Here is a 24,008-nt window from a genome sequence, read left to right on the forward strand (position 1 = left end):
CATCAAGCATAATAAACATATAAAACTTAAAAGCATAGTGTATTATAAATGTGGTCACTCAGTATGTCAAAGACTAGTAGAAAATATTTTCCAGCACCTAATATCCTATCAAAATTATTGCATTTAAGGTATAACCTTCTTAATTTTATCTACAAAGTATAAATATACAAGTATAAATAAAATTATAGCAATATTCAGTAAGTTCTCAGTTATTACGTACATTAGAGACGGTTACAAGGTTTCCTAAATTGATAAAGAAACATAATTCACACTATCACCGGATATTAACAAATCTTCGAGTACTAAAAGGCCATCTCTTACACGTCAACCTCATCAACTGTAAATCTTCTAAAGCCAATTGCCAGAAACCACCTTCGAGTTTCTAAAGTGAGTATAACATCATGAGCTTTCAATCTTGGAAACTCAATTTTTTTTCTTCTTAATTTTCTCAATAGATTGGTTGCTCATTATGTTATAACATTATACTATTTTCCTTCTGTAATTTTTTGGCTGACCAAAACCTAACAGCATAAAATGAAATGATTTACTGGAACGTGATTCCGAAAGCCGGAGCCCAGTAGTCGGTGCCATTGTAGCTGCCAACTTGGAGTGTGCATGAAATTGGGACAAGACACAGTCCTCTGCTTTTCAAATCTTTCTTAGTTTCCTCGTTAAGGTTTGGTTTGTTCGTAGATGATGATGAAACTCCGTTTGATCTTTTCATGCAATACTCACTCACAAGCTGATCACCAATTTAGAAAACTTCTTCAATATATATAATTATTTGTTAGTACACCTTTTATATATAACAAATGTATTTTTAATGAATGAGTAGAAAAAAATCATTCAAATGGCTTTTTTTTTCCACAGTTAGGTGACTTTTATGGTTTTTAACAAAAGACTGAAAGGACTGAAAATGAAAGCTTGTATAATGTCATCTTTTTATTTTAGTGATCATTATTAGTCCTTTCACTTTTAAAGACCAATAGTAAAGAGAAGGGTTATTTTATTTAAAGACCAATAGTAAAGAGAAGGGTTATTTTATTTAAAGCTGCGATCCTTTCCTTTTTAAAAGATTTGGGTTCGTTGATCCAATAAGAAAAAAAAAACTTTAAATATGTGCGTACCTGACCAGGGTCCTGAGGGAATAAACCATTCATATCTCCTCGTGCCTAAATATTTAATTAGCATTTAGTTATAATCAACCAAGCCTAAAAACTTATGTAAATGAGAAAATGATGAGTAAACTAGAAGCACGTCACACACTGTATGTGTTTAATTACATGTGCTATAAAAGGTGTATATGAGTTTACTGCTTACTTGTTGGTGCATAATATTATTTCTCGACGGAGTGACAAAGTATGGTACACTTAGAACCTGAAATAAATAAAACAAAATGTGAGAAAAAAGTTTCAGCTGTTATTACTCAAGAGGACAACAATTTTATATGGATCTTCAACTAGATTCTAAGAGTCAAATACAAAACTAATTTCAAAATAAATTCGGTAATAAAGCTCCTTAAGAAACAAGGACTACCAATAGATGATCAACTTCCGATTTTTAATTCTATTGTTCAGTTTTCAATCTATATGTGTTATTTAAAGAAAAAAAACTCCATATAGTTTAATAGTTCACACTTCTTCACAACCAAATGATTTTTTTGTTTAGTTCCGAGGGATGATTCAAACAAATATTTTATTCTTAAAATAAATGAAATAAGAAGTATAGTATTTTGGAAAAAGACAAATCACCTCAACTTGACTGTGGAGGAATCTAATGTATCCAATAGCCTCTGATAAGACAGATGCTGTGTCAGTCTGAAAAAATGGAATCAATCAACCAATAGATGACAAATATTCCATGACTTTTAATTTGGAAATTGGAGTAGACTATCTATATTATTAAAGTTGAAGTACACAGATTGTTTGGCAATATGAATAGTAGTTAAAAATAGTATTGTTTGGAAACATGAATAGTAGTAAGTTAGAAAAAAAAATAATGGGCTTATGTTACTAAAAATTTGGAAGTCCATTACATTATATTAAAAAGTAATGGGTCTATATTACTTGATAATATATATATTAAAATCAAAATAATAATTTAAAATTGATTTATATCAAAAATTCATTCAAAAATAAACATATATTCAAAACTTGATTTTTACTAACATATTTTTCAATAACTATTATAAAAATATTTTCAATATATATAAGAAAAATATAATACAAAGCCCAATTTCAAACACCAACTTAAATTATGGTTTTATATTTCACATTAAATTTAATAATATAATTTATGTGATTATTTATATGATTGTACGTATAAAATATTATTAATTATAAGAAAACTGATTTGATGGTACGTATAAAATATGATTAATTATATGATAACACATATTTTGTAACCTATGATGACACATATAGGATATATATATATAGGATATATATATATATATATATATATAATAGTGATTAGGGGTGAGCGTTCGGGTTCGTTTTCGGGTCTTTTTGGGATTTCGTGTTCATTTCAGATCTTTGAGGATTTGGTTCGGATTTGGTTCGGATTTGGATAATCAATTTAAATAGGTTTGGTTTAAATATTTGGTAGAGAATTAATAATTATTTAAGTATTTTTGGAGTTTTGAGTATATTTTAACTATTTAAGATATTTACGTTTGATTATTTGTATATATTTTCAAGCATTTAGGCAAACTTAAAAGTATCATATATATTTTGGATGTTTTTATATATATAAAATCTAAAAATAATTAATATATATATGTATATAAATATATTTTGGATATCCAAAATACTTCAGTTCGGATCGGATTAGATTTCAGTTCTTCAAATACCAAAATTTTGAATAATTTGGATATTTAATCAATTTCGGTTCGGATTTAGTACTACTTATTCGGATTGAGATCGGTTCAATTTTTCAAATTCGAGTTTTTTGTCAAATCCTAAATAGTGACATAAAAATCAAATAGCATCATATTTTCTTTAAAAAAATACACCCGCACGGGCGTGCGGGTCAAAACCTAGTCTTAATTAAGTTATTAGTACATGAATTAGTCAGTAATTATTATACCTTGCCATATGGTGATACTAGCTGATGAAGAGCTGCGATTCTGCCTCCAAGTTTCTCCTTACTCACCTTTGATAAGTGATATAAAACAAGATAATAATTATTATATCTATACTATACTAAAAAGGGGATATGAGCTCCTCTTAGAGTGTCCATGTAGACACAAAAATCGTCTAATCAGAGAGTCCGAAGTTGCCACGTCATCTCATTTATTTTTTCGTAAAAAATGAAAAAATAATGCAAAGGATATGATCGAACCCAGGTTAGTATGACATAAATATAGGACAGATACCACTAAGCCACTGAAACTTTCTTGGACACATATACAAGAATCACTAAATATGTAATCACAAACTCTTATGTACATTTACAATAATATGGATTCAACTTTCAAGACTCCGATACTTTGTTTTGTAAAAAAAATAAGTAAGTGAGCTAATATATTCTTTGAAAGCGTGAGAACATTGACAAATATGAAAAAACACAGATTTTTGTTTTCGTGACAAACTTAAGAATTTTGTAAAAGTAAGTTTAACATATAATTTTTGGTGACAAATATGAAAAAACATAGATTTTTGTACAATTTTGACAAAACAACTCAAAACATAGTTCTCTAATGTCTTAATAAAATATTATTTAAGGGTGCAATAATTAAATATATCAATTCAATAAATTTTGTAATTTATAGACAAAACAATAACACAACAAATTTCAATTAGAAAACAATAACAAGATAAAAAAAACAATTAGATTTATTTAATTACCATTTTATTCAATTTTCAATAATTTCAAATTGTAATAATGTATCTTTTTGAAGTTACAAAAAATAATGTTCTTTCTTTATTACACTAGCATTATTTATAGATTCCATATACACAAATAAATAAAATATAACGACATAAGCTTGCTTTCTCCGATTCATATGAAAACTTTTTACGTTATCCACCAAAACAAATTAATTAAATCAATCAAATTGTTAGAATACAAAAAATTAATATACAATTTTATTTTAAATTAAATTATTTAAAAAGTGTATTTTCATTAAAACAAAATAATAAATAAGTAAAACTGATTTGATGGTAATTTTTATGATATATATATATGATATATATATATATATATTATGTGAAAGAAATATAAGCTTAATATTGAAAAAAATCTTAAATACAAAAAACTCTGAAATTAACAAAAAAAACTAATAAAAATTAAACTATGATATCAGTTGAAAGCTTATTAGATAATATTAATAAAATATTTAAGCGATAATTAGACAAGTTTGATTTTTTTGCCAGCCAAAAGTTTATTATTAATTAGCATCAGTTATTTCAAGATGTTTAAGAAATGATTGACAAAAAAATAGGATGAACATAAATGATATATGAACTATGAATAATATTTTGTAAAGATGATTTATATAACACATCTGTACATCCATTTTCAATTCTTTTTGATGCCTAAATTCTATTTCTTCAGAACAATTATTCCACAAAGAGATCGTATGAGATAAAGTTTTGATATTCAGATTTGTTTCTTGACTGTTAAGAAGATTGATAATTGTAAAAATGTCTCATTCGAATATGATATGTCTATAATCGAGTCCCTAACATGAGACAAATTTGTTTTAAAAGTAAATAATTCTTATATTATATAATAAATATATATTTTTTACTGATAATAAAAATATAGTTATTCATCCATCACAAATAACTATGTAAATATGTGAATCAAGTACAACAATCAAACAACATAATAATTTCTACAAAGAAAATTTTAAAAATATATTTATGTTATGTAGTCTTATTTTATATTCTTTAAATAATGTAATACAATATTATACATTTTTTTAGAATTGAAAAATACATATAATATCTATCCGCGCGTAGCGCGATTAAAAAATCTAGTATTTATTAATACCAATTTAAGCTAGCTAACCACAAATGAATTGGTTTCTACTGCTGAATAAGAGGTAAACATAAATAAATAATAAGTTGGATAATTTTATAATTATGTTAGAAAAGGAAATCTGAACTAGAACTGAATCAAACTGAAAAACAGATGTAGTTTCTATTTTTCATTTAAAATACGAACAAAAAGGATTGGGTAACTACCGTTGAATCTTAGGAAAGAAAGAGAAAAGAATAATGACATCGAGAAGAAGAAGACAAATAAGACAGACAAAAATGTTACAATCACACACACATGCATCTTATTCTGATCCCATTCCATTTTGTTTGTTTGTTTCTTTTCATTTGTTTTTGTGCTTTTATTTTGTTTTTTTTTGTCAACTTTTTTTTTGTTAATTATAAATTTCAGCAACAGATAAAAAGAGAGAGCAAAAGATTTAGTTCGTTAGGGGTTGATTGGCAATTGCTGTAGGTGCTGTCCATAGTCCTATTTATTTCTACAGCATCAAATTCAAAACAATCAAACTTTAAATTTTTTTTGAAACCACAGTTCTTAAAATAACTCACAGCTGTACAAGTGCTCTGCAGAGCCAAATATCTAAAGCAATTTTTTAATGCTTTCTATAGAATTCTACAGCAATAAAAACTAAAGCCACAACAAAAAGTTTACAGATTTTTTTCTACAGCAAAAATTTTAAAGCTACAGCCATTATCAATCGGACCCTTAGTTTCAAAAAAAGAAGAAGATTTAGTTGGTTACCTTGAGAATAGGTTGTGATAATGGCCGAAGAGAAGGTACTTGAAGCTTTGGTTTCTTATTAGCAAAACAAGACCCACTAATCTCTAAGCTATTACACTTCATGAACACACATTTAACATAACATTTAGAACTGTTAATTGATAAATCATGACTATACAAAAATTAATTTAAATTAACCATATATATTAACCCACCTTAGAAAAATTAATACCATTGTTATCGTTCTTGTTGCTGTCTTCATTGAAGTTGTGAATTGTTGTTGTAGTAACACAAGACTTGTTTAGAGGCGACTTCGGTGACGAGATTATCATATAGCCATTATTATTGCTAATCTCTTGTTTAATAGAAGCTTGATGATCGTGACAAAAAAAAAATAGAAGCTTGATGCCTCAAAACTTCTTCTTCCCAATTCTCTGTCTTTTTCTCTTGGTAAGTATGATGTTGATTTTGATGATGATGATGATGATGGTTCATCATCTCCATTCTTTCTTCGTCTCCCATCATCAATCCACCCCTTCATTTCAAAGACATAATCCATATATATTAGATCTTCTGTATGCAATATATATATGTACATATATATATATGAACTAACGAAGAAGAAACTTTATAAGATTGGTTCAGGTTACCAAAAAAAAAATCCAAGAACATGAAAACATTTTGCTAAGAAATTATCCAATATTTGGAACATATATTTATGTAAAAGTAAGAGTTGCTTCAAAAAGAGTTACAAGAGTAGTTTGCTGTGGCTCCAAAGCTGGTCAAGAGGCAGGTCGTCATTATTGTGAAGCCAAGAAAATACGTTAGGGTTACTAATAGGAGGCAGAGAAGACGATGAAGAAGTCGGAGAAGGAAAGTAGTTGGGCAAGAGGCTCGGAAGAAGATGATAACTAGCGGTACACGGTGGCAGCTGCGGCGGCATCAAACCGCCGCTTACTTTATTCCACCAATTCTGGTTTCTAGCTGCCGTGAGGTTTCGTACCGGCGAACTCTCTAACACTCGTGTATCTGTCATCTCTCTTCTACAAAAAAGCCTTTGAGGTTGTTGGTTCTCTATATGCTTTACTTTAGATGTGATTTATGGAGAAAGAAAAGATGATGAGAGATAACCAAATGCAACATTCGATCGATGTGAATGATGATTTTTATGATGTAATGAAAACTTTTTTTTTTGGTCTTTCTCTCTTTCTTTCTTTTTCCTTTAGCTTTTTATCTTTTTATTAGTATCAGGAATTCGGGATGTCCACATTCGATGTAGTGATTAAATAATCCCGGATGAAAGGGGATGTAAGAGTCTCGCGTATCACTTTGAAACAAAATTAGAAAGAGTTTTTGACAAAGAGTTTCAAGTAAATTACATAATATTTAAACCAAATACTTTTTTCTTGTGTCAAATCAAGTGTTCTTTCGGTAATTTACGTTCACTAAAATGGTATTTTATATACCTTTACGATAAAAATGGTATTATTATAAATTTTAAAACCAGAAGACATATTTTTCTAATAAAATGCAACATATTTGTTTACAAAAAATATCAATCTTATACTGTACTTAATGGAAACGGAAGAAGTTGTTCATAAACTAGTTTTTTGCTTGCAGCTACATTTCGAAAATCATATTTGTAATTACTGATATTTAATTTTCTAGCTAGAACTTGAAGATGGGTGTTTTTCTTTTGTCGAGTTTGTATGGAGAGGCCTATTAATTTGGCTATTTAGATCGATTACTCCAGAATCATTCATCAATCTACATTGCTGGCATAAATACCATAAATAACCAATGGTATATTTAGGACCCCGCCGCAAACGTAGGGAAAGCTTTGCCGAACTACGCCGGAGAAAAGCTGCACCACGGCGGAGGAGAATCCGAGGAGGTTATTGTTCTTTATATTATAAAAATTCATTAAAATTCATTTTACTATATTTCATCTTTTTCCACGCTTTAGCTTTATCTTAAAGTAAAGAAGAGAAGGTATTTGCTTTTAAAAAAAGAAAGGTACTTGCGTTTTCTCGTCGAATTCATTTTACTATACTTGTTGTCTTTTTGAAAATAAATTAGGATGTATAAGATAGATACTCGAATGTATGTTTATAATATTTTCTGTATACTGCCCTTTTTGTATAAGATACTCGAATGTATGTTTATAATATATATGCGTGTGCATACAACTGTCTTGCACCAACACTGTCTTTTGATTAAAACATCATGTCAGTGTTGCAAAAAAAAGAAGATTAAAACATCATGTCTTCTGCTGTCCATACTATTGTTAAGCTATATATGTCTTAATTTGATCGTATCTATTCCAACTAATGATATAAATGCCAATTTTCCAGCAAAAAAAAAAGCTAATGATATAAATACAAAATTGTTCTCTTTGTTGGTGACGTAAATGAATCAACATGTGTTGCGTAGGGTTCTACACGTCCCCGCTAAAAATGAATTGATTGAACAAAGCTACTTAAAAAAAATGAGTCAAAAGTTTATCTGAGTCTTCATTAGTTCATTACATCGGACCACATTACTTTAAGAGTCCATGACTACAGTGTCTTGATATGAATTCTTAGCAAAAAGTAAATGTCTTGATATAGCTTCCTCGTATAATTTCTTAGCAAAAAGGTTCCTTGTATAATATAATTTTTTTCATGTAACAGTTACATGACGTCGGTTATACACACTACAAAAAAGGTGAGTTAAATCACTGAAACTGTATCAAAAAATTAAATGACTCTATTTTAAATTACTTGTTAACAAATGAGACAAATATACCTAATTCAACATCAATATAAGAAGTAATTTATTATTGATTTATTTTGCATCAATTCAATAAAACGATCTATTTTTTATTCATTAGCATCATTTTAACCTACCTGATATTATTATATATATTACATCAGTTAAAATAATTGATGTATTTACCAAAATGTTGTTACATATTAATACAATTATGTAAATATATATTATTTTGACATCAATTTAATAAAAATGATGTTATTTTGTTTTAATTTTTATCAATTATTTTTTTGTTATGATATAAATTTATTAATTTTTTTGCTAAAAATAGATTACGACGCAGTTAAGATTTTGTGGCACTATAGTGCTTAGACTTCGTTAAGCGTTCTATAGCTATTAGAAACAAATATTCTACAAGCAACCAAACTTTTTTTTTAAATGAGTAAGGATGAGGTCCCATTAGCAACCCATTGGTGGCATGAAGAATTATTCATTATATGATGATGATGATTATATTTCTTTGTTTGCATGATTTGAAAGAAAACTAAGGTTTGCTAATCCAATCTTCTTCTTCTTCTTCCAAAGATATGGCTTAAGGATCTTTATTTCATTCTCTTCTGGTCTTCTAACCATTAAAAATTATGCTTTTTTTTGCTAAACTGTAAATATCATATAATGAAGGAAAGATTATACAAGGTAATATCTTAATTCTGATCCATCTTGGCAAAAAAGAAGAAAAAACAAGATGGTTCACATACTTGAGAAAAGCCTAAGCCCTTATCTTAGCCACATGCTCATAAGGGTTCTAAATCTCTTTCTCAGCCTTCTTGCTGAGATGATGTTCTTTATCTCTCTGTCAATACCTCGAAACACCGTTGTGGCAGTGAGAGAAACCTGGTTGTGCACAAGGTTGTTCCTCTGCTTAAAAATTATACTTGAAACACATGGTTTTTTTTTAACACTGAATTCATTCAAATCAAGGAAAATGTTGACCTTACAAGATTGAATCAAAAGGAGAGAAATGAGATGCAAAGATCATCACAAGATGACATAATGAGCTTCCACTGAAGCACATGGAAAAGAAAGTGTCAAAAGGCCTGAAGAACAAGAGTTTGTCTAAGTGCCTAATCATGAAACGAGTTCGTCAGGTTTGAGCTTCATCGTGTAGCAGCTGCTGCAGCCAACATGGTTATCAAACTTTTGGTATATCTCCAGAGAAAGGGTTCAGATGGTTTGATTAAGTAACATGCCATTGGATCTTCTTGCTGTTGGGACCTCGATGAGTCAACCTCAGGAAGTTGGATATGGAAGAGTATCTGCAAACATCGATCTATAGCTCGGCTTTTTATCTAAATATTGGTTTTGGTATTACTTGCAGATTTTGGAAGGATAACTGGACCTCTCTTGGATCTTTATTGGATATCACTGGTCCCATGGTCTCTGGTATAAATTCCAGAAAATGCAATTGTACGAGACGCTTTGGTAACTGGAAACGGGTGCATCTCAAGACTCCGCACCAGGCACCCTACCATCGTATTCCTCAAGGACAGTCTCCCTCCTGCGGATACAATAACCCAAGATCGAGGAGATGAAGTTTATCTCTGGGCAATTGGCGACAAGCCACCATCATCAACCTTCTCAATTAAGGATACATGGAATCACCTCAACAATCAAGGCACCCCAGTACCATGGTAAGATAGCTATTTGGTTCTCTGGTTCAATACCTAAACAACATTTCACGCATGGGTCACTACGCGAAACAGACTTCATACACGGGACCGTCTCATCACTTGGGGTATGGAAGTGCCTTCGACAAGCCTTTTTTGCATTGCTGCTGATGAAACTCGACAGCACCTCTACTTTGACTGCCCTTATAGTCATCAGGTCTGGTCCTTCTTGACTTCTCGAGCTAATTTCTCTCCTCTCCTCCTATGTTGTTTGATGACGCGGTGGTCTGGTTGACTAATCCCTCGCCAAACAAGAATATGTCCTTCATACTGAGATTACTCTTTCATGCTTCGTTACACATGCTATGGAGAGAGAGAGAAATACTCGGTATCACGACTCCTCCTCTCGTACGTCCAGCTTCGTCTTTGATCTCAGACATTCAGAATATCATTCGTTGTCGTTTAGACCCGCTATCTAGAGCACAACGAAACAAACCGAATGTCACCTCGTACCTCTCCACACTTGGTTCACTTATTTTCAAAGTTAGCTTCCTCTTGTGCTTTTCTCTTGCTTTTAATTAAGTTCTTCTGTTTCTAAGCGTTAATTTGTAATGGGGACCTTTTAATTTAATGATTGAAGTTATTAAAAAAAAATATGCCATTGATTTCAGCAGAAGCATGAAGTGTTGGAGGAAACTTATTCTGGTCAGGTGTAAATGTATTCTACTGGGAAAATGGCTGATCATGAATGTCCATAAGTATATAAGATGGAAGTCTACAAGAAAAAAAAAAAAAAAAGAAGCCAAATCTCGGTTGAAGAGCTCTCATCACAATTTTTTTTAATTGTTGTACAATCTTTTTTTTTCTTTCAGTTCATATTTTACGTTTTTATTAGGGCTTCTATGTATATATTTTTAATGTTTTTACTTCTTTTATTTTTATTATTAATGGAAATTATGAATAGAAAACATTTCAATTTATTTATCTTCAGAAATAAACTTTACGTTAGTTATTTATAATTGATAATAATTTTAATTTAACAATACAATTAAAGTATTAAAATTTAAAAGTTAAATAATTTATAATATTATTTCAGTGTAAAATTTAATTTTATGGTTAACTAATCTAAAATAAAAATAAAAATAAATGAGATTTGATTTTGAGATATATACATATTTTTAAGTTAAAACTCAGTTGTTTTTTTTGGTTACCTTCTAATAAATTATTGATCAAATAATGTTAAAATGCCTATTTCATTATCTTATTTATCTCTGATAGAACTCAATCTCACCAGCATTATAGCCTTTTAGCAATGTTTTAAAATCTGAACCTTACATTGACTTTAATTGAATCAATGCCAGGCCGGTTCAACCGGTTGAACTGGGTTTGTGATTTTTATTTTTATTTTAAATTAAATATATGTATATAACCAAATAGTTAATTTTTATAATATCTTATATCAATTTTATAATTCAAAATCTATATAAATGTAATGTAATCTAATTAAAGTAATGTGGAATTTGTTTTGAAATCTTTTTAAAATTACAGTTTATAATCTTTTTTGCTTAAATTAGAAAATGAGGTTTGTATTGAACGGGGTCACCGGTTTTGACGAATTTGACTGGTTTTAATCGGTTTTGTCGGTTTAACTCAAATTCTGTTTTTATCATAATTTAGAACCAGAGAGAGAGATAGAGAGAGAAACAAGTCACGGTTTGACCAATTTGATCGGCAGGTTTGGTCTGATTTCTAAGACATTGCCTTTAAGGAACCAAATGATACACTAGTTAAGTTAAGCTTCGTATAGCAGGTCAGCCAATTAGTTTTGCTAAGCTAAACCATGCATATGTTTCTTTTTATTTTAGTCAGCGACCATGCATGTGCGACCAGAAAGCTTTTTATTGAATATTTTTTTGGTAATTTTTTTTATTTAATAATTTAATCTACGTGATTGATACCAATTAAATAGGGGTATGCCTTAGATATTTACATTGTGTATCTGTGTCAAGCAATTAAAATCATTTGTCACAATCAACGAATAAGCATCAAACTTTAGCCATGGTATCAGACTTGTCCTATATACATTATTCCCAACTGCCTCATATATGTACTATTCATTATTTTTTTAGAACAAATGTATTGCATGATCGATTGCTTATTTGAGTTCCAGGCCATCTTTAGTCGGAGTTTCTTGTAAAGTTTCTTCCCACTAAATTACTATTAAAAAATAAAAAGAGGAGAGGTGAAGTCTCTTCACCAAGAAACATTTGTATCCTCACAAGAGACTTTGACGCCAAATGTCTATTGCTTACTGATTTAAAATTAAATATTAATAGTTTTAGTTTTTGAGAGATTGTTGGGTACCTCATCAATGCAGATACCCTACAATAGTTCCATTAATGGAGAAGTTCTCTTTAGAGTGTTTGAGAATAAGAAATATAAAAAGTAGAAGAGAGCTTAGAAATTGAGATATAAGACCATGATTATCGCACGATCCTTAATAGGTTTTTAAACTAAATAAATGATTTAATTAAATCAAAAATAAATAAAAACTGTGTTACCCATTCTTAGTTAGGATGTTTGGTGATCGATCCTTAAGCGTCATGTGTCAGCTTGTTGTTTTTTTTTCCCATTTAATCTTTTTTTTAATCTCATTTAATCTTTTTTTTCTCTTCTATAGATATTCCTACAAATATCGCCAATATGATGGATGTTCGAACTAGAATTCGTGATAGACAAATGCATCAACAACTGAAAGCTGATTTGGTTGAACATATATGACGTAAATTTGGACGTGATAAAGATAACAACTGAGCTCAGATGTTTTGTCAAATTATTCTCGATTATTGTACTAGTCATTATTTTTATGTTCGTTTTAACATCTATGTTTTAAATGTTATCTTTTAATATATTTTATTTAATAAATAACTTTTATCTTTAAAATTGTTTTTAAAATCCTTAATTAATAAACTCCCATTGGACTACTCAAAATGGAAGTTTCTTAACTAGAGTTCTTAAGTCCACTTAAGTATATTTATATAACTAAATTATCATTAAGAAATCCAAGTGGCTTTCACGGGATAATCATGCTCTAAGTTTTCAATAAGGAACGGATGAAATATTCCTTAAAACATTTCTATCCAGATATCAATTTATAAATAATTTTATTTTAAAATAATAATATTGCATAAATTTTTAAAATAATATATTTTATAGCTAGTTAAAACTTTGTTTTGAATATCTAAGCGATGTATGTATATGCTTTTAGGCAGATATTTTCTAGAGGACTTAATTGCAGAAATGTGAAAATATTTTGATGTTATTTGTTCAAAAAAAAATAAAAAAAAATTTGGATGTTTTTTGGCGCTCTATTTATAAAATGTTATATTATACTCATATAAATGACATAAACATCACATAAAATAACATGATATTTGCTGAAATGACACGTAAAATAACTTTCATTGATCTAGATTTTTTTTCACTGCATCATTTTTTACAAATTAGTGCTAGAAAAGTATGCTATATAGTGACTACTGACTAGTGCACAAACTTTACTTATTAATGTAGTACATATTAATTTTATTTTAGAACATATCCTATTACATTTGCGTTTTTTGTTGTATCTTTTGGAAAATTCTTAACCACGCATTTGTGTTTGCGATCATTACACGTGATAGGTTAGTTACAAAAGATCCACTCATTCAATGGGATATTCCGCTCCCTCCTCAGTCCTTACAATTGCTTTTGCGGCTAGGGTTCAAAACCAAGAGAGTATTTGCTACACTAAAAAGTTTTCTGTCCCCTCCCGTGGAATTTGATAGCCTTCTTGTTGATCATCAAACTCTTATTGGCTTTTAAAAAAACTCAAGATACTATACTATCCATAACAATTTCACAAGCATAGATCGAGCTCTTATCACTCAAACATAAAAAACCTTTTTTTTTTTGTAACTGCACCGATCATCATTCTTACCATTTGGTTCTCCCATTTTCAGCCCCATCAAGCTCTACTATCTCATACTTAAAGCAACTTGATTACTCTCAGTTTGTTCAGGTTGCTCTATTACTAATTGGTTCATTTGATTTCATATTGTACAAGTATACACTATTACATATATGCAAAATAATCGTTTACTAAATGATGCCAACAAAGAGATGAACAGGGTAAGTCAAAAAGAATAATAAATAAATAATCACCTTCTTGATAATATAAACATTGACCAAAATGTTCTTAGAAGAAAATTGCATCAATTCAAAGAACACAAAAACTGGCATATTTATATCTTAGTTTTATAGATACTGTTCCTTTTGATGTAAACCTCAATATTTCTGTAGAGGTCTACTCGGTTTTGATGCTACATATCAGATCAATTCGTTTTATTTTTAAAACAGTTCAAATTCAATGTTGTTCAGAAAGTATGATCTAACCAATGATGAACGCTAGCATAGTTTAAAAAAAAAAACGCTTTACATACTTTTTACATTGAATATTAGTATGAGAAAAAATGAATTAATTTTTACATAACTCGAAAACTTCTCAGCACAACGTGAATAAAATCCTAATGTAACTAACACTCGATACAAGGAAATTCTACGCTCGCAGATAATAAATAAGCTACGAACAACATAACTAAGTACTTTAATAAAATAACATAGAGAAAGGAATTTTAGGTCTGATTGGCTGTCGAGGTAAGTAGCAGGATCAAAGGGATTTGATTCGATAAAAATGATTTTAAATAAAATCCTTAACAAATCAATAATTTGAGTAATATTAAATCATAGACGAGAAAAGATAGAGAAGAAATAGACAGATCGAGTGTGATATAATAATGTACGTAGCAGGGGAAATGCATGTGCACACAATCTACATTAGATATTATCTTAACAAATACCCTCTCCACTATGCTCTGTCTTTTTTGGTTTTATGCTCTCTTAATTACTCATCAAATCACTTCTAATCTCAACATGATCCGCTGTTTTGATACACTTCCCTGTCTCTAAGTTATTTCAATCATTCGGATCATAAATTATTTAAACTTATGCATATATATATATGTACGTATATAAGCATGTATATCAACTTTTAAACATACGTACATATTCTTCGAAGTTGTAAACTAACCATTCGGATAAGATGGTCCGCATTTTCATATGCATACTTTTGTAACCCTAAACAATAACAAATTTGATAGTCGTAATCTTTCATTTAAACTGGGATTTTTCTGCCGGACCTATCAACACATAATGAAAATTCGATGTACATGAGGAAATTAAACCTTTTACATACATTAGTTTAACTTTAATCAAATCTGAGGTTAATAACGTAATTAGGGGTGGACAATTCAGTTTAAATTTGGGTTCGGTTTGGATCCGGTTCGATTTGTTTGAGTGTATGAAAACTTTAACTAAAGTAAACCAAAATTAGTTTGGTTCAGTTTGTGTTCAATTTGGTTCGATTTAATTTGTTTTGTTCAGTCGAACCGAGTTGGTTTTTAATTTTGTTCTAGTTTAATTACGAAAATATTATTCATAAAACAGAAAATAAATCATCATTTGACACTAAATTGTTATTTTTTTTGTATTTAAATGTAAAGCCAAACATCACAATCAAAATCTAAAAAATAATCTAATAATTTTATATTATTACCTTCGAATCTAAGATAAATCATATGTAGTTTTTTCGATTTTGATTATAGTGTTAAAATATATATTTTGTTTTATTATTAGTTGGGTTTCTTTTATTCTTTTAGAAGTAAAATATAATAATATTGTTAAATATCTTAAAACTCAATATTTTAAATATATTTAGTTAATATAATTGAATAAACACTTCGATTTTTTTATTCAGTTTTGTTTAAAGCTAAATCGAACCTAACCGTTTAGGTTGATTAAACCTTTAACTAAAGAGTTGAGACATATACGTTAGTTTGGATTGTGTCCGTTTGACTTCAATTGGGTTCTGTTTGGTTCGGTTCTGTTTACTTCGGTTCAGGTTTCTATTCTCACCATTAGAAGTTATCGAATTAACATATTTCAAGGTCATGCACATAAATTAAAGAATGCTCATCGTCAGCATATGAACTAATAATACGTGTCCTGCAATTAGCGGTCTATTCAAAAGTGACACCTCGTTGCTACATTTCTATATATGCTTCCCGCAGAACTAATTAAGGTTAAGACATGTTCGAGGGATCACATGATTCACGACCTGGTGTATTAGTTTAGAAATTATTTATCCAGAAAAGGTGTATTAGTATTAGTTTTCTTTTGATCGTTACTGAACGTAGCGTAGATATTAAGTCAATTAATCGACCTGGGCTAGAGATTAACATTCATTCATTTCCAATTACTTAATTTAGTTGACAATTCATTAACAAACCTTGGGAAAAAAACCATGCAACTCTAAATAGTAGCGTTGGAAAAGGATGGATATGATGACTATTAGTGAATGTATACTGGGAGTAATATTTTAAATTTTCTAGAAATGATTGTAATAGTTTTGTTTTGTTGGTTAAAATAAAACTGAGTATATATTGCGGTAATTTGTTTTAGTAAGCTCTTAACAAAAAATCCAACATGGATTGGGTGATATGTACTAACTACTAACCAATAAATCTTGTTTTGGTGACATAAAAATCAATTTGTAAATATATTTCCGGAAGCTACAAAAAGATGTATTGAATCTACATATATAAATTCAGATCTAATAAATTCTTCTTGTATTATGTAAGTAAATATATCTAATTATATATTATTATTTGTTACGTTTATAGTTTTCCTTTTGTAATTTCCGTTTGTTACTCAGACGATGAAAAAGAGAATAAACATAAGTTTACGTTACTTAATGGTTTTTAAAGAGATTCTTTAAATCGGAAATATTTTTAGAAGCTAAAAAGAAGATTTATTGAAAGTAAGAATCGTTTTTGTTGCTCGTACGAGAAAAAGAAAGATTCGTTTTCCGTTACCTAATAAATTTTTAAAAATTTTAATATTGGTCGCTATAAGATCTAAGGGTGTTTACTTCATATTACTGAATAAATAATTTAGGAAAAGTAACACACAAAATTGTAGTTCATATAAAATTTACGAAATTTAAAAAAGAAAATATCTTTAATTTCCAATAAAATAATTTATAGAAAAAAATATTAAATATTAAATATATAAATAAAAATTTCTGACGAAAATATAGATTTTATAAAATCTTTTAAGATGTAATAAACATGATTCCTTATATTTCCACAATAATTATACTTAACTTACAAAATATTTTTATCCAAAAACCTACAATCTGACACTGTTGTTTTTTCTTTTGCTATTTGAAATAAACGGGTATTTAAGCCAAGAAAAAGCTTTTGTTTTTACTCCATACTGGTTTCTTAGCTAGTACTTTGCTAACTTTTGAATATATACAATTAACAGAAGGAAAAAAACTTAAATAGTGTTAATATAGAATATACATACGAAAAACTGATTATACATTCTCAATTGTAATATGAAAAATATTGTACAAAGTCTTATTTAGGTGTAATTAATTTGTATTTCTCAGTTAAAACAGAGTAACTATTTAAGCAAAAAAAAAACTAGATCCAAGACAGAGATAGCTGGATATAATTAGATCGAATCAACATCAAAGTTTGTTTCGAAGTCATCCAAAAGCAAAAAATAACTAAGAAAATTTAAGCTAATCATTTATATTATTTTATTTCACAATAATTGTAATAAATATAATTGTTAATTAATTAATTGGAAAATAAATAAAAGAGAGTAGGGAAATTAAAATAAGGGCATAAAATCTATACATGTAACGTAATGTATTTGTGTGCGTGGCGTATCTATTGAAATCTGGACACAATCTGATCCAGCGATGCATTAGTTACTATACGTATATATGTTTTAAATAAAAAATTTAAAATAAAAATTAATTAAGAAAGGCTTATAAAAAAGACCAACAATTCACCATGAAAGAGATCTCTCTGATTCCTTAGCTCAAAGCCAACTTAACAAGAAAATTCCATTTCTCTACCTCTCTCTAGAGAAGACTTTCTCTCTCTAGTTCTTGATTTTCCGGTGTACATCAAGAGCGGAGATTAAAATTAAATCTGATAAAAGAAACATGGCAAGTAATTTCTTTGGTAAGCCAAACACGAGAGGATCTTCGCCGTCTTTAGCGTCTCCAACATCGTCTTCTTCATCTCCGGCGACCAGAAGAGGAAAGAAGAATGGTTCCGAGAAGCCAAAGCAGCCACAAAGAGGTCTCGGAGTAGCGCAACTTGAGAAAATTAGATTACACGGCGAGATGAGTTGCAACAATTATAATCCGTCTTTGTATCCTCAGGTAACATTTTACATGCATACATACGATACCTTTATAATCTCGGCAGAGTTGATCGAGGTATATATGTGTAACATAGTGGTGTATACTGTGTCATGACCTTGATTTAAATCTGGTCGTCTGTGAGACGACCAAAAAGAAATCGGTAAAAGTTCGTAGGTTATCTCTTTCTGTTCGTCGGATCTCTTTTAGGAATCCGACCAACTTTGATAAACTGTCCCGTGAACCTTAGATGATTGTATGAAATCTAAAGGGGTTTTATTTTCTTTTCTTGACGTATGTATTAAGGATTTCACCGAAATGTTTTAAGATCTAACAATAATTAACACAAAAGACTACAAAACGTATATATCTTTCCTTTTCTTGTCCCAAAAATCATGTTCGATAAGGTCAGAAATCTTTTATCTATCAATTTTACTATATCGATTATATTTATACGTAAATATAGTAGAAATTATGACTGTAAATCCGTTATCTCCCCTATGCATCTATCTACTATTGAAGATCGGTAAGTAGAAAATCTTGATTACAATAGATTTTATATGTCAATATTCCCGGTTCTTAAAGCCAGTTACAAAAAAAAAAATTATTCTAGGTTCTTGAATTCTCGAGGCCACCACTCTCTTCTTAAAGTATACTTAAAAAAAATCACATGTTATAGATGAAATTGTAATAGTTTTGTATCATTTGTCCATCTAATTCGATTTCTTTCATGAGTATGATTTGTATATTAATTAGGCCGTCATCTGTGAATGTAAATGTATAGGAGAATGTGAGGATGCAAGGAGAATATCCATCCATACCATCATCATCACCATCCTTTACATATGCATCACCATCGTCGACTCCTTATGGCTTCTATCCAGATATGATGGTATATATTTACCTTTAATGCTCAATTTGTGTGCGATTTATACATGATATTGTGTGTGCGTGTGTGTGTATAAAGAAGAATATTATTTGAATTCCTATTCTAATTTGATCTGGTTAATTATTTACTTTCTATTTAAAATTAACATATTAAATCTTCTACAAGATTGGGTCAATCATGTTTCCATCTATAAGAAAACTCTTTTCAAGAAATCATTAAACAACAAAATGAATCACATATTACTTGGTTTTTTTTTTCTGTTTTTGGCAGATGGGTGTACATAGAGATCAGTACGAAAGAGCAACCACGAGGTACATAAAAAATCACTTTCAACTGTTTTTTTTAGGCTTGGGAAAATGTATGTGTATTTCTGACGTTAGATATTTCTTTGGTCCTAAAAATTAACGACCTTTTATTTTTATTTTGTTCAAAACAGTTGGAATCCAAGCTACGGCATCTTAGAGAGCCAACATTCTTTGGAACCAAACATCACCAGACATTTCTTACACGAGGTTCTTATTCTATACCATCACACATATATACACATAATAACATTTTCATTAATCACATGATTATTAGGCTGTGTATATAATATACTTTTTCGAAAGAGGTTCCAGTCGGTGTGTAGATCACATACACATAATATTTTCATTCATTGATCACATGACTTATTCTAGTTTAGTGTAACCATGGTTCAGTGTGTAGTTATGTCATGCCTCATAGTCAAATGTTAGTTAATTAACATTGTTCAAAGTTTTATAAATGTAGTCTATTTGCATCTAAGAGAACTAATCCAATGTTCTTTTGTTTTGTCTTGAAATAGGATCCAAGTTCTACAAGGCGAAGTAAATCGTTGGGATCAGGAAACCAAAACTCGGGATCGAGTGACAATCAAGAGCTAGATTTGGAATTGAGATTGTCAATTTGATCATTTGTAATAGTTTGATCTTCATGAAACTGAAAAAGTCTCGCATTGTGATTATGCTGAAAATAAAATCTAAGCAACAACATCTGATTAGTTTCGATTTGGGGTATAACTTATTTTCTTCGTAGGATTGTTTGACCGTTTCTGTAGAAAAATATTTAGAGAATGGAAATCGTTTGTAAATCTTAAGGAATATAAAAAGTTAGATTATAAACTTTTCATGGTAAATTCTCTTGAAGCGAACATGTTAAACTCTGTACGTAGTTGTGACAAAGAGACAAAAATGCAGTATATAATATATATAGCATCCATTTTCATTAACATTCACTTCATTTCCATTCTTCTTATAAGAATTTGTGTAGTTTAGATCTTAAAGGTTATAATTTATTTTTGTATAAAGCAATAAAACATTCAATTAAGCTTGGGGGAAGAACAATATAAGGACAGCGTGGGAGTTTATAATAAGGGATAAAATAGAATTTCTTATGTTTTGTAAGATCTAAGATTTTAAAAAAAATATTTGCTTACATCATCTAACACCCAAAGATATATTTAGTGTAACGTTCATAATGCAAAAGTTTATTTTGTTGCAGCAGCATCTTTTCTATATGCTTTTGTGTTCTTCTATCTTAAAACTTGCAAATTTTTACTTCTAGAGAGCATCATACCCCGTGTTTCAAAAAAAAAAAGAGAGCATCATACCCTAGAAAATTAGTTTCTTTCATCACCTTTTGTATAACATCATATGACTAAGACAAGAGCCTAAGCTATCATGGCTTTGGTCAAGTGATATGCGAGACCCCGATCAACCTCACTTGAAACAAAATCACAACTATGTGAGAAGTTTGGGCTTCGGCTTTGGTCAATGTAGTTTACTTTGTAGTCTGGTAACAAAAGATCTGGCTACCCTATAGCATTAATCAAAAAACATTTCAAACCCGGACCAGACAGTGTAATGATCATTCAAGGAGGAGCATACACCATAATAGCACTAAGTGTTCTTTAAGAGCAAAATCCAATTTTTGAAATTCAAGTTACATAAGCATTTTAAACTTTCAAAATCCGAAGTCTAGATGACAACAAACTTTTTCATCTCAAATTTACCTTACACTAACTCTATGACTTAGAATTTATGTGATTTTCTGAAATTATATTCTTTATCTGCTTAAACACGATGCTCTGATATCATCTGTAAATGATTTTTTAAACCTAAATCTAGTATTTAACTAATTAACCTGAGTACACTTCTTGTTAAATATTGATTCAATTTAAATACATTTACCGATATATCTGAGGAAAGGATCATATCACTCTCAGTGATCCACTAGTATCAGATATATATAAGAGTCTGAGATACACAATACAATCTCAATTTTTCTGATCTATTCACCAAGAAAAATCACAACCATAAACTAAATACTTAAACTTACTATAAATATATGTTCGTAGGAGAAGAAACACACAAACTAAAGAAAAAAAACCGCTTCTCTTAGATCTTATACAGTTTTCCTTCTGTCTCCCCTCTTCTTCCATCTTGCCTCTCTTTCTCTATATATGATGTTCTGAGTGTTCCTTCAAAAAATTAGATTAAGAGACTATATATAGTTTCTTTCTAACTCCAAGTCCCAATACCAATCACATGAGATAATATTATTGGTCCAAACCCAAAATTTGAGATTGTGTCACATAGAACATCAAAACTGTTAATGTAGATTTTTTTGCATCTATCAATCTGATCCTCTAGGTGACTTCTTTGAACTTTTGATTCGATGACCCAAGTGCTCATATTTCAACATGATCCTTCGACACGGCACTAAATTAGCCCAAAAACTAAACTAGAAGCGAGAGAACAACAGGTGATAACAACACACCAGAGATATACATAAAGATTAGTCCACTATACATACATTCAATACTTCTTCTTCTTTTTTTCATACATTCAATACTTGTACCCTTAAAGATACGGTTGAGGTTTAAAATGGTTCATACATACGGTTGAGGTTTAAAATGGTTCAACAGATCTGAATGAAATACGCACATGTTTAACTATATTCTTCAACACTTTCCAAAGATGTTCAATTCAGCCTAGAATTTGCTTCCTTTTTTCAAATTTAAAACTTATTATAATGTTTTTCAAATATGTTGATGTTATCCATATAACTAAACAGTCCAGCTTTTTCTAAAATCTTTTAAAAAATAAAATTAAAACCAAGAGAGTGTCATTGATATAGTAGAAAACAAACTTGAAATACAGAAATGACGGTTACATTACAAGGATTAAGAACGTCATCTTATTACAAAGACAGCAAACGTCTCTTTATTCATACTAGAGATTTTTTGTTTGTCTATAAACATTAAATCTCATATTTAAAAACAAAAATTAAGTTATTTTTTTTAATATTATATCATTTATTTGTTTCGAAATATTTATTTGTTTGAAATGTCATTAATTTATGTTAACATATTAAATGTCTCTATTAATCTTTTCGTAACCATGTTTAAATATTTTTTAAAATTTAAAATACTCTACATTTAATAAATAAATAAAATTCTATCATCTTATGTATATTATATATTTTCTTATATATCGTCTAATTGATTTTGAATTTTTTTTTTTGAACTATAGGTAAATAACCTTTATTTCATATAAATATATAATTTTATAAATGTGTAATAATTTTGAATACTTAAATCTGTAAATTTTGATAACCAATAAAATGATTCAGCAATTCTTTCAGTTTTGAATCCATCATTTATTTTCAATATTAAACTTTCTGGTATTCATTATTTTGTAAATAATTATTTATTATAAAAATGTGAAATATGTAGCAGATTTCAATATGAACAATTATGTATTTAGTTACTACACAAAAGGATATTGAGAACCATTAACATATTCAGAGATGGTCACTTATTTAACTAATCTTAAAAATTATCTCTTAACGTCAAAAATTCTTAAGTTGAGTTTCAGGATAGAATCTTGTTAACATATTCTCTCTCTGTTAGAAAAAAATCAGAGACGTGTATGAAATCGGAAGCATAATATTGAAATATGGACACATGCCTCTCCATCAATCATCAGCATCTCAAGGCCGAAAAGAATGCCTCCTTTGGAATTATTGCGAGCTTTCCAAAAATAGATTAGCTTAAAAAGCAATTGGGAATCTCCAGGTCTTGATGAAACCTTACTGAAGAAAAATGGAGAATGAACTTGGGTGGTGGTGAATGCCGTTTGATTTTCCATAAAGCTACGAATGGATTTAAGGATATGAGCAATAGATTTTTGGCTTGAGGAAACATTGTTATGATTGAGTAAGAGGAGGGATGTCGAAAGTTAGATGCCGATTTATCTGAAGGAGTAATTAAGTAGCTTTAATTCGTCATTATAGCCGTCACAGTCGTTATACGGAGGAGATAGGAAGACAATTAGTTCTGGAAGGTCTTTTGTAGACGTTGTAACAAAATTAGGTTGGAGTAAGAAGATGTGAAAACAAAGGTCATTAAAGCTAAGTGGTCTATTACGCAGCACTGGCCCAACAACTTAACATCCATGATGACATGAACAAATGATTGGTTGCAATTTTTTTCGCTGACATGGACAATTAAAGAGGGTTTCATATTCTCCTTTTAATAGTGTAAGATTTCTCAATTATTTTATGAAAGCGTAACTGTTTTAATTTGTTTTAAATGTTTAATCTACTTTAACTTTATAATAGTATAAATTTTATTAAA

At 29.4% G+C, this 24,008-nt stretch overlaps 2 protein-coding genes across 2 annotated transcripts; one reads left to right on the forward strand and one right to left on the reverse strand.

Annotated features, from left to right (window-relative positions):
• Positions 1–163: 163 nt before the first annotated feature.
• LOC111200900 (transcription factor bHLH133-like) lies at positions 164–7,108 on the reverse strand. The gene is made up of 9 exons (XM_048741578.1): positions 6,480–7,108; positions 6,136–6,262; positions 5,943–6,104; positions 5,749–5,844; positions 3,088–3,153; positions 1,752–1,817; positions 1,321–1,377; positions 1,128–1,172; positions 164–742 (listed from the first exon to the last, which is right to left on the reverse strand). Exons 1-9 carry the CDS (start codon positions 6,761–6,763, stop codon positions 545–547), a joined length of 1,101 nt encoding a protein of 366 aa, XP_048597535.1. The 5' UTR covers positions 6,764–7,108; the 3' UTR covers positions 164–544.
• A 10,863-nt stretch (positions 7,109–17,971) lies between these two features.
• Positions 17,972–20,514, forward strand: LOC111200492 (protein SPEAR1-like). Its single transcript, XM_022691703.2, has 5 exons — positions 17,972–18,483; positions 19,247–19,354; positions 19,622–19,662; positions 19,788–19,863; positions 20,175–20,514. Exons 1-5 carry the CDS (start codon positions 18,262–18,264, stop codon positions 20,277–20,279), a joined length of 552 nt encoding a protein of 183 aa, XP_022547424.2. The 5' UTR covers positions 17,972–18,261; the 3' UTR covers positions 20,280–20,514.
• Positions 20,515–24,008: the final 3,494 nt, after the last annotated feature.

Source organism: Brassica napus, chromosome A9, assembly GCF_020379485.1.
Source record: "Brassica napus cultivar Da-Ae chromosome A9, Da-Ae, whole genome shotgun sequence".
In the NCBI taxonomy this organism is placed as follows: Eukaryota; Viridiplantae; Streptophyta; class Magnoliopsida; order Brassicales; family Brassicaceae; genus Brassica; species Brassica napus.